Genomic DNA, 12,182 nt, shown 5'->3' on the forward strand with positions numbered 1-12,182 from the left:
GGAATTAGATCAACCGTGGATATTTTAGTTACAAGAGCTATACCATAAACATTTTACAATTGAAATCAATGCTTGGTCTAAGGGTGACTTTTGTCATCAAAGAGGGTGGGTCACTTTAGACAGTCTTAGCTTCGAGTCACATCTTGTCTCGCGACAGATCACGAGCCTGAAGAATCAGACTAGGTGGATATTTTAGTTGCAAGAGCGATGCCATAAACATTTTACAATTTAAATCAATGCTTGGTCTAAGGGTGACTTTTGTCATCAAAGAGGGTGGGTCACTTTAGACAGTCTTAGCTTCGAGTCACATCTCGTCTCGCGACAGATCACGAGCCTGAAGAATCAGACTAGGTGGATATTTTAGTTGCAAGAGCGATACAAAAATTATTTTAGAATTTTCTTCGTTCTTCAAATAATAATAAACGCTCGGGAGGACCATGATTGACTTTGAACGAGCAATTAAATAAATTAAAAACAATACAAATACCATCTCTGATATCGATATAACCGCTTCGATAACGTAGATATCAAATACGAATTTCCTTCCCGAAAAGTAGAATAAAATTCAAGGCAAAAAGCGTTAATCTAGAGAGGAACCGCTTCTCTGCGATAACATCTTCACAGTCTCGAACATCTTCACTTACGAACGGAGTACGGTTACTCTCGAGCAACATCTGGACGAAATGTTTATGATATCTAATCGCCTGGCTAAGCAATCTGCCAGAATCTTAAAACTTGCTGTCACAGAACCGTCCGTTTTTGTTAATCGCACGTGTGCTTCCAGCGTCTGACTTCTTCGTCCTCTATACTGGTTCACGTGTTACGAACCAACGACGCTGTTAGCGGCTTCAACAGCTGCGCTAGCGAAAGATATTCGTGGCTTTCGTGGCCCTGATTTCTACGGTTCGCGGCGTTCGTGGCTTTTGGATGGTCTCTAATCCTCGGATGACGGTCTGGATCGCTCCTGATCCTTTCTAAGCCCTCGACCTTTGAATCGAATTATATTCGACAGTGAAAGATCGTGGAATGAGATTTTCACGTCTTAATCTTTAGAGGAGAAATAAAACGCGTACGTGTGATGTATTGCCCCGTGATCGAAATTGACAATTCTTTATAGCGAAGTTTTTCTTTTTAATCGAAGCATATAAAGAGCATGTTATAAATTATTTCGTACCTGTTTCACGCGGTTTACCTGTCGAGCAGACGATAATCTCGAGAGGGACAATTATCCTGAGGATGTTGGATGGACGATGGGCACAGGTGATGGTGTAAATAATCGATCGAACGGCTGTAGTTTATTTGAAAAATATTTAATAATAAACATTGACAATATACAGAGAAAATACGCCATAAGAAGTCGCTATGGGAGTAATAAGAACCTAACAACTGGTCCAGACTTATAAAATATCATCAAATCAGACAATGATAAAGGTGTTCCTGAACGACACCTCGTGTGTACTCCTATCAGTATTTTGCAACTAAAGTTCGAGTTGATCGTATCCTTTTTGTTCTCTCGTATGTACCTGTCGTTTCGTCTCTCCCTGTTTAATGCAATTTGCAATTTTTATCCCGGTCGCATGTGTGTGTGAGTGGGTACGTGTACGTGTAGTGTGTACGTGTACGTGTAGTGTGTACGTGCATGACGTCCTCAGCATTCTCGTGACGTGACCAGTCACTGCGCTTTGCTTCGACTTCGAGGAGGATTCGCGACCAGAAACCACGAAGCGACTGTGGCGCTTGTCTCTCGTCGCGAATCCGTTTTTACACAGCGAGAGAAGCGAAAAACAGGTGGCATTTTTAGCTTTCGTTTACGACGTTCTATGATTTATCGTGTTTACTTCATGTATCTTTAGTCTGAATGTGTATGTGTGTGTGTGTGTGTGTATTTTTTTTTCATTTTTCCTGGTAGAATACCCCATTTTTGTATTTGAATCGTTACTACTACATCTCGTCCACGTTTCCTTCATCCCTCGCGATTCGACACCGTCTCTCAGCGAATCCCCACCCTCCCATCCCACCCACCCCTTGTCGATTGGCCACACGTGTACGTATAAACATCGAGATCGCGCTCGTCTCGTCGATACTTAATTTATTCATCGTGTAACGTCCTAATGTCATGGAACATCCCTTATGTCACTCGCATCTCGATCTCATTCTCTCCGTTCTTTTGCGATAATTCGAATAAAGGGGGTTCGGAGGAGGGGGAGGCGACGATTGACGTCCTCGAGATCCTTCCAGCCTCGATCTCGATCAGAGATGGGGGCGCAACCTTGCGTTTTTCTATCAAAAGAAGCTCGATGACCGCGATCGCGAGTTCGCATCTGCGCGAGCTAGACTTCGTCGAATATTAATTTTTTATCTAACAAATAATAGATACAAAGTCGTCCATCCTTCGTTCGTCAGGTGAATTCCCGTTGGACGAGAATTTCGCTCCATCTCTGACCTTCGTGTCCCTCTCGGCGACGAAGGCGTTAAGTGTGCGTGGGCCGCGCGAGAGAAACGACCATTTCGTGGCACCAGAAAAGCGACCATCGCGAGAATCTCGGGCCCTTCGAGCTCCCTCGTCGCCGTTGACCCCCCTCCTGCGACTCCCCGCCTAGTACGCTAGGATATGTTGCTCGTAAAGATGTGTCGTTACGTTTAGTCAATGTAGTCGTCTAAATCCACTGTATTTTTTTTTTGTTTTGTTTCATTATTATTATTTATTTAAAAATCCCTTTTTACGGTACTGCTTTATAATAATTAATTATATCATTATATCAATAATATTTATATATGTATAACGTTACGGTGCGTATCATCGTATTTTAATTTTTTTTTCTTTTCGATTATTTTACACTGCGAATAGTCCCGCGCTAGAGCTGCTTGGAGTCGAGCCGTTTACGGTTTCGGAAACCGAAAGGCTGCTTTCGAGGAAATGCCTCGGGGGATTAGGTTTCGCCTTCTCGTTTCCTCGCGTCGAGGAGCCTCGCGGCAGAGATGGGGGAGGAGATGCTTTTCTTCTTCTTTTTTTTTTTTTTTATTCGAACGATAGACGACGAATAAACCTTTTATTCGTTCTTGAAAAATAATTTCGTGCTACAGGCCCGATTCCAATGTTTATCGAACGAGCAACGAATACAATTCGTTCCGTTTCTTTTTTCCATTTTTAGATATTTATCTTTTATTTGTTATTCAAATTTCTGTTCGCTTGGACAAGAATTTTACCCATCTCTGTCTCGCAGACGCGTCGAGGCGACCGACGAGCCGATTCTACAATTCTCGCAATTGTTTTTGTACAATTCTACCATCGATTAGGCGTCCCGCGGAACGCCATAGGAATTACATACGTGAAATTTAATTTATTCGAGCGCGAATAAATTGTCTAAGCGTACGGAGAGGACTATCGTCGACGCTTCTATCCTCTACGCGGTCGCAGAAATAGATGCTACGCTAGCCTGACCGTTCGTGGCTACCTCTAACTTCGCGAGGCTTTCCTATGTACAGCGATTCATCGGTTAGGGACTCTAATCCTCTGTTTTTTTTAGTAAATATACAGGGTGTAGGGAGCGAATCCAGCGTATAGAAATAACGAAGTGCTCGCGGGAATATTTCCCGTGTTTGCGGCTCGTAGCTCTGGTCGTTTTCAAGCGCAATGAACGAAACTGGAATTGTAGAAGGATGTCAGAGTCGAGGGGGACGAGGTACAATTTTTGATCATTTTTCTGCGCTGAATTCACTTCTCGAGAACTCTGTAGAGCAGCGCTCCTTAAACCCCGCGTCGCTCGGCGACGGATCCGATTGGACTTTTATTCGTTATCGTTTTTAAAACGATTACAATTCACCGAAGAAAGAAATTCAACATGATCACGGATCACGTTTAATCTTTTATCTTTGAAAAGAGAAATTGTATTCATGAATTGATCAACAGATAAAGTAGAAAACATTTATATTGATTTCTGTGGCTCTCCTTCGGCCATTTCTATAAACTAATTACTAGTAAGTGATTATCTATCATTACTCGGAGCAAACGGAACATGATCAACGCTCCTATAACTCGGCCGTATTTACATGTAAACAGATCCTGGTATCCGTTCGTCGCTGAAAGGTTAAGAACCACCGCCGTATAGACTCCTGCGCCCCTGCAGTCTTAGGCGAATAAACTATCGTTAAATACAATTCGTACGAGCAATTTATACAATTCGAGAATCGGTGTCGTCGGTTGCTTCGACGTCTACCAGTCCCGCGAGCCTCTGGAGGCGTTTCTCCCCGTTTGTAAAAACGAAGTGTCAAGCGAAAAAGAACGATAAAAGGAAAGAGGGGGGGGAGGAGGAGGAAGGGTGTGTCGCAGGGGAACAAGAAATTAGTCGGTCGGGCCGGTTCGTCGGTCGTGAATTCGTCGATCGTCCATCGATAGGCCAGTGTACGCAATTTTTGGGAACGAATAAGGGCGCAAAGAACAACGATATAGTCGGTACGAGAAGAGGAGTCCTGGTTTCGAGGGATATTACGGGTTTCTCAGGGGGAGTTGTGCACTCGTGACGAAGAATAAAGACGCGAAGACGACGGGTCTCGCCTAGAATTTGAGCTTGACCTTACGCTAGCCGCTAGTAGTAATAGCCTACCGATAAAGGTATCGATTACGAGTAAGTATAAATTGTAATTACAGTGTACAATATACAGGGATAGATGCATCGCCTGGTACCCCATCGAGCCACGATCGCGTCGTTCCTCTGTAACGGACGATTCTAATATCAGTGTCCCCCTAACGTTTTAATATCAATCGTCGCTCGAGCATGCGGGCTCCTCACGGGCCCTTTACCTACAAGTAAAAACCGTCCCGTTCGTCGAGGAACGATCGCGGCTCGTGGCTCTGTTCTTCGTTCGCGAACGAACGCTCCTCTATGAGAGCGCGCGCGATGGCCCGGATCGCTCGGACGACCACCAGGCGAAATACAGTTCTCGTTATCGTATCACTAGCTGTTCGCCAACTGTTCGTGGCTCACCTTTAAAATCTACGCTCGTTAATTTAAACGTTTACCAGAATCATGAGTATGTTCTGTGTGTAATTTTTTTTTTTTTTTCTTTTCTCGCTTCAGCGATCCTAAACAGCCGCCCCCCTAACCGGGGAAGCGCAGCGCGCGCGCCGGCTCCCCCTCGCGATCGCTTCTTTTTTTCTTTTCTTTTCTTTTGTGCTCCGACGATGCGACTCGTATCGTCGTTTACGATCTCCCTAATTTTTATTTACATGTACTTGGCGCTCGCACACGCAAAACGAACAAAAAAAAAAAAGAAAAAGCCGAGAATAATGCTTCTCTCCTTGCTCGAAGGGGGCTCGGGGCCCGTGTCGCCGTCGCGGGCTCTCGTATAACTAGCCTAGTAATCTATCCTAGCGACAGATTTAGAATAAAAACGTTACCGTCGACAGAGCTACCTGTCGTGCTTACTATATATATATATATAAAAAAAAAGAAAAACAAGAGAAAAAGAAACAGAAAAGAAAAATCGTAGAGAGAGGAAGTAAATAAACAAAACAGAAAAGAACATCTTTGTCATATTTGGCTATTTCACACGACTCTTTGTGTATCGTATATCCCTTTATCCGTTGCGTTTTATATTTCGCGCGTCTTGTCGGTTCCGTTTCTTGCTCTCTCTCTCTCTCTCTTAGGTTCATTCACTCGTTCCACTAACACTCCCCACTTACCCTTTCACGTCGAGTCACGCAACGCGGCTTACCTATACATATATGTATTTATACATATATATGTATATATTCATTACGATAAATCTTCACTTAACTAGAATTTAACAGGGATTATCACTCACTCGGCTCAATGTGCGTTCCATTTCCCTTTCGCGTATCCCCCTGCATGGAGCACTCTGTGTGTGCGTGTGTTTTGTTTGCATGTGTTTTTGTTTTTCGTTTTCGAGGCGTACAGATCAAAAGATATATACCTAGATTCTCGAGAAAGGTACATTCTATTTTTCCTTTCGAAGAAGAAGTGAATTCTTGGTCGCATTTGGTTACGAACCAAAGGCGAATAGTAATATTAGACTGTTGGCGAATATACAGAGTAAAACGGTATAGAAGCTGCTACCGGTAATTTAGCTGCTACAGCGGCATTATGTATTTTATAAAAATTCTACGTCGACCAAGTACTTGTACAGAGATTCTCTGTCAGAGGTTAGAGAAAATGAACGTATCAGCTTGCAAGACCCGATGTAGTTTCTTCTATCAAGATTTTATGTCAACGGCGGAATTGTACGGATACTTTTCCTCGGTACCCGAGTAAGGGAACAAAGAATCTTTCAAGACCTAAGCGACGTTGACAGGATGTCTTCCCTTTTATCAAGATTCTATATCATTGAAAGAATTGTACAGTTCTTTTTTTACTGTCCGAGGAGACGAATAAAGCATCTTTCAAGATTCGTATACCGTTGAAATGAAATTGCTCCTATTATCAGGACTCCACGTCGAAATAGGTCGCGTGCAGAGGACTGGTTCGTTTAACGAACAAATAATGCATCGAGATCCGGTGTAAAGTGGTTCCTCAATCCGAAGAAAACAGAAAACAAGAGAGCAAAAAATATCTATCGACAGTCTTCGATGTATCTTACATCCGTCTACTCGCGTCTACGCTAACGGAGGTTCTTCGAGATCTCCATGGATCCCTAAGTTCCCGAACGATCGATCTTTCGTTGAAGAATCGTGGAAATGACGAGTATTAAAGGAAGCTGCGTTGGTTGCGTAGTCTCATTTTGGTATTGTTTGTTTAAATTTGTGTTGCAACGGATTTGATCGACGAATCTACGCACACACACGGCGGTGCAACCAAACACACACACACACTCACTCACTCACACATATTTGGCATAGAAACCCTACCGGTCACGCGTAACTGCCTCGTCGCTTTGCTTCTTAGATTTAGCTCTACCGAAGGGTCTCGCGATTTTATTAATATCTCCTTCCATGTTTTTATTTAACGCCACGTCGGGAACGAAGGAGGAGTTCTTTTCCGGCAGCCATTAACGAGACCACTGATCGAAAGTGACGATTGCCAAAGAACGTGTCGACGATGGGGACAGCAGGTGGTTCAGGCGAAAGACTCGCGAAAGGAAGATACACGAAGAATGAAAACGAAGAGTTACTCGAGAAATGCAATGATTATAGCGAAAGAAAAATAGCCATTAAAGCTGATTTCACGAACTAGCTGGACATCCCACCCCCCTGGCTTCGGCGCTCGCGACAGCAATTAATTATGTACAAAATTTCGTGTCCCATTTTTTTCCCCCCTCTCCAGCCACAACGTATGATACATTAACGCTGACGCAACAAAATATATACCGATACGCGATAAAAGTTGGCCAGGGCGTTTTAAAAAATTTCCCACAACTATCGGTAAACGTGCCCCAAGTGAAACGTATTGCATAATTGCTATCGATTTCTAGAGAGATCAATCATGTATATCTATATTATAGATACTGTATATACTCGCGTGTAATATGCAAGTCCACCGTGTAGGATTAACAAGACTAATCGTTCGACGGTTGGTAGAAAGGGGTGAAAGATCTGCAACTCCAACGCAAGCTCTGGAAATATAAAAAAAAAAGAAACCGACTGTTCCAACCCTTTAATTCGTAAATTTGGCAATTTGATTTTTGTACGATACACGGATTACAGGATCTGTCTCTGATCGATTTTCCTGTAATTTCGAGGGCTTTCTACCGAACGTCGAAGCTCACCTCGTCGCTCCAGAAGAGAATGGCTGCCGGGTCCGAACTCGAGGGGGGACGAACGGACTGATCTGACGACGCGATGCCACGTACCCTAGGAATTTCGAGCGAAAACCTCGAACACGCTTCGAACGGACCAAACTCAACCTGCGATTCGTTCCAATTCGATCCTCGAGTTTACCTACCTCCGCACGTTCGTTTTTCCTGCTACGACCGAAGTGTACCTAAACTTCTAGCACGTTTAGCGAACCCGATTCGAGGGTGTCTCTTCTTTGTTCGCTAATTCGGTTTACCAATTTACCCCCGCGTCTCTGTCTCTCGCTATTATCGATTGGAGACCGTCGGAAAGTTCGACAACGCTTCGATGGACCTTCGTCGCCCTGTCGACCGTTTCCTATCTCTGATCCAGTGCTTCCCGACCCGTGGATCGCCACAGGGACGAGCAAAATTCTAACTCGAGTTTGAATTTTTCTTCACATAGTAACGAACAACTTCGATCTTTCATTCGTTTGGTCGATGTTTTCAGTTTTAGGTTTCTTCGAAACGTAATTGTTCGCTGGCTCATATTTTTGTAACCTAAGGGGTCTTTGTGACGTTTCTTAGAGGAAGTCGTTGAAGGCAGTTTTAATTCAATATGACGTTCTCGTTCGAGCAACACGAACGATATTACTCTTTTAATCTCTTTGGGTATGGATGCTAGCGGGGACAAGCGACGAATGGAACCAATCGAATGTTTCCATTCGTCCCTCGAGAAACAGTTGCTCTACGAATCGATACAATTTACAGAATGAAATACACCAAATTCAATTTCATTTCATAAATCGGTACGATATCTAGAATGCGATAATAAATATAATTTCCATTCGACCATCAACCGAATAAGAAGTTGCTCGTCGCGTACAAAGTTTTCGTTTAGAGAGGTATTCTGCTCATCCGGTTGAGAAGCACCGTTCTTAATCGGCTATCTCCGAAGCGCGTTTGGAACCTGATACGAATTCGAAGCGTCCTCCAGGTCCTCCATCTGGATCCATCGATCCCTGATTCTCCGAACGTCGTTGCGACCGCTCGTCCGACTCCCTCGTCTCGTTCTTTCTTTCTAGATCGTTGCGGTCGATCGGCCGTCCAATGGCGACGAGTTTCCGGTTCGTTTGCTGGAACCCGAGGCTTTCTTCGCCGTCGACCCGTTAGTCGGGATCTGGAACGACCGTTGCGCGTCGACGGGAGCTAAACTCGGTGCTAAGAGGCTGGACGTCAGCATGCGCGGAGGATCCAGGCATCGCTTCGTGGGGTGATCGTGATCGATGGCGGATGACGATGATGATTGTGTCGACTGCTGGTCATGTTCTGCTGAGTATAACGGTGTACTTGGAAGGCTCGCGCTTCTTCGGTGTCTTTCAACCCTTAGTACGGCGTGAACCTGTTGTAGCCGCCTCTGTACACTGTCGCCTGCGAACAGAATCATTTCCAATTTAATTGGGTTATTTCTCTCGTTGGAACAAGACGGAGGCGACTCTGAACTGATAGGACACAGCTAACGGATACTGAATATTCGATGTAATCGCCTACGATATCTACAGACTAAAATTTCCAACCCTTAAGATATGTCTGACAGTATCTATTAAACATATCAGAAAATTTTCTATTTTTCTTGGTATTATAATTCTAAGCCAGGACGCGTACTTGTGGTACCGAAGTAAATGGTAGACTGAGGGGTTAACTGAGCTTTTAAGGAAGAACTACGAGTGTATAGTATACAGAGTGTCCCAAAAATATTGGAGGTCCTTGAAAGGGGTGGTTCGAGGGGTGATTTGAAACAACTTTTTCCTTGGCGAAAATGTTGTCCGAGGCTTCTAGGCGAGGCTTTCTGTTAATATCTCCTTAACGAAGCCTCGGACAATATTTTCGCCAAGGAAAAAGTTGTTTCAAATCACCCCTTGAAATACCCCTTTCAAGAACCTCCAACATTTTTGGGACACCGTGTATACACCCCTGCGAGCTTGCATCCTCTAATAAATTATTCCCACTTATAGAAATAAATAAATATATATATATATATATGTCAACGGTTCATTTAATTTTCCTTTAGTTGTATTATAAAAGCAGACTCCAAAGTTCTCCATTTAGATCAATTCGAGCTTGTCCTATCAGTCGAGAGCGTTTAATTTATCACAGAAACGTTCGCCAATTTCGACGCAGTCTGTGTCATCCGGACTAGGACGACTGTCAACCCCTCCTAAGTTTAGATTCTGGACACCGAATACATGTGGCCGAAGCACACAGGCCTGTAGATGTTGGTCGTGTTTACCGTGCGCCTATAGGCATTCACTCCACGCGTCGACCAGGGTTCATCGAACCCACAAAGCTGTCCGAAATCCAATGGAAGGGTAGACAATCTATGTAATCGGTAGCGACCAACGCGTCGACTGCTCGAAGCATTCGTGTCGATAATCGACTGCCACCGATTGATTCGCGAGGCAACGAAGTTCGAATTATAGGCAAAGGGTAACACGAAGTGACAAAGACCGCTTTTTAAAGCGAGAGAAGGAACTTATTATCATCGAATAATAATTTCATTTACCCCATAGCCAGCTACTGGTCCAATGCCGTGTCCAATGTAGGGGTCGGCGTATTCACGTCCGTAACTGGAACAACAACGCAGCGAAATGTTAAACAAGCGGTAACATCTTTGAAATCTTACCAAGATTTCTTTTACTCGGGAATAAAATGACGGATAATATGAAGGATAAAGAGAGAACAAGATACAAGAAAAGGAGATACAAACGCAGGAGGTGTCTCTAAGGACTATCAACGGGACTATCAGGGTTTTCGACGGGACTGTCAGGTCGGGTCTGGCTCTCCACGTTTCTGCGACTTCTAAGAGCTCGACCGCGTCGGCACGTTCTTCTGCAAGGAATGCACTTCTTATGCAAATACGTTCTTTTCGCACTAACTGTGCTCGAACATCTAGTCGCTTATTAGACAGGTTTATTAAATTCGTTGCTCCACCCTTCACGACTTTCACCCTTCGACTGTGGTAGCTTCTACTCGTCTTCGGTATCTCTCCATTTAATTCTAATTTCAATTTGCATAGGCTAATCGACCGAAGAGAAGTAATTATTTTAGTACAGAAGAAACAATTTAGGAGAACGTTGCATATCTGTTACTCCTGATCTCACTTTGATTACTTCAAGCAGAAGAAAATAAAAAGAAAATAAATCTTTCGATGGACAGAACTTTGCTTAGATGTGTATTACAAAATTGATCTCTGGATGAGACCTGGAGGGTGAAGGAGTGGTCGTGGACCGTGAAGGGGTTGAAACGACGAAAAGACATCTCTCGACCAGCGAGTGGTGGAGCCTGGGGGTTTGGAACGGAGGAAGTCCAGCGATGGGAGTGCGCTTACCCCGCGACTGCGGCATATCCTGCGACCGGTTGTGCCGCAGCTGCAGCTGCGCCGTATGCGCGCGCAGCCACTGCCGTGTAGGTCGCTGCAGCTGCGTAGGTGGCCTGCTGCGCCGTCGAGAGGGGCGTCTTCAGCAACGGTGACGCTGCAGCTGCTGCTGCCGCGGCCTGAAACAAGAACCATGACCCGCCATGCAAGGCTCAAGCAAGCTCCAAGACAGACCAGAAGAGGGTGGTCTAGCGGAGAGACGGCACTAACGCGTTCCCTTCCGACATGAGAAGGTCCTTGCAACCACGCGGATTCCATCAAACTCGAAGATCTCACGTTCTCTATCCACCATGCATAGTCTCATCAAAAATCTAATTTAAGTAGCCGTATATCTTTCGTAATTCTTATTCGTAATGGAAGTCTTTCCTCGGGATCCTCGTTGAAAGAAATCGAAATGACCTTTACCATTTTGCAATCGGAAGCTCTGTTATCGAGGTATGAAGATTCGAAAACGACTCGTGAGTTGTTTGGTACGCGCCGTCTTAATCCCCGAGCAGCTGATCGCGCTGCAACTCACCCACAAGAAACATTGCTTATATCTCAGTGACGGATCCTCGGATCGCAAAATGCGAAAGGACTTTTCGATCTCTTTTTGTACGAGGATCCTACAAATTTCAGAGTTCAATGATTGTTTTCAATATTCGTATCTTTAAGAGGTACAGAATGTCCGACTACTTCCACGATCTTTCTCCTCGCACGAAACTATCGGAACGTTTCGATCCTCGACGAATCGCGACAAACCTGTCCAGTAAATTTTTGATGACAGTCGCAAGGACCTTTTCGAGCATATTCTCGCGGCGCATCGGCGAAACGTCGCGCGCGCACGTGTTCGTTTATTCATTCGTTCGATGTCCCGCGGTAAATCGACGACGTTCGAGGCGCGACGTTTCGACGATGCGCAGCGACGCAAGTAGTAAAATATTTCGAGCACTTCGCTAAATGTGCTTCACGAAGCTACTGCTTTCTGTCGGTCAAAGCTTCAGGAGGTGTATGCTTTATGTACAGGGATATGGCGCGA

At 44.5% G+C, this 12,182-nt stretch overlaps 1 protein-coding gene across 1 annotated transcript in view; it reads right to left on the minus strand.

Moving 5' to 3' along the window:
• Positions 1-1,289: 1,289 nt before the first annotated feature.
• LOC128881118 (RNA binding protein fox-1 homolog 2) overlaps positions 1,290-12,182 on the minus strand; it is a 99,423-nt gene continuing 88,530 nt past the window's right edge. The window contains exons 9-11 of the mRNA XM_054131852.1: positions 11,117-11,283; positions 10,292-10,355; positions 1,290-9,159 (exon numbers count right to left, since the gene is read on the minus strand). Coding sequence (XP_053987827.1) covers positions 9,115-9,159; positions 10,292-10,355; positions 11,117-11,283 — 276 coding nt within the window. The 3' untranslated portion in view covers positions 1,290-9,114. The remainder of the gene's footprint in view (positions 9,160-10,291; positions 10,356-11,116; positions 11,284-12,182) is intronic.

The sequence above is a fragment of the Hylaeus volcanicus genome, chromosome 8 (genome assembly GCF_026283585.1).
Source record: "Hylaeus volcanicus isolate JK05 chromosome 8, UHH_iyHylVolc1.0_haploid, whole genome shotgun sequence".
Lineage (NCBI taxonomy): Eukaryota > Metazoa > Arthropoda > Insecta > Hymenoptera > Colletidae > Hylaeus > Hylaeus volcanicus.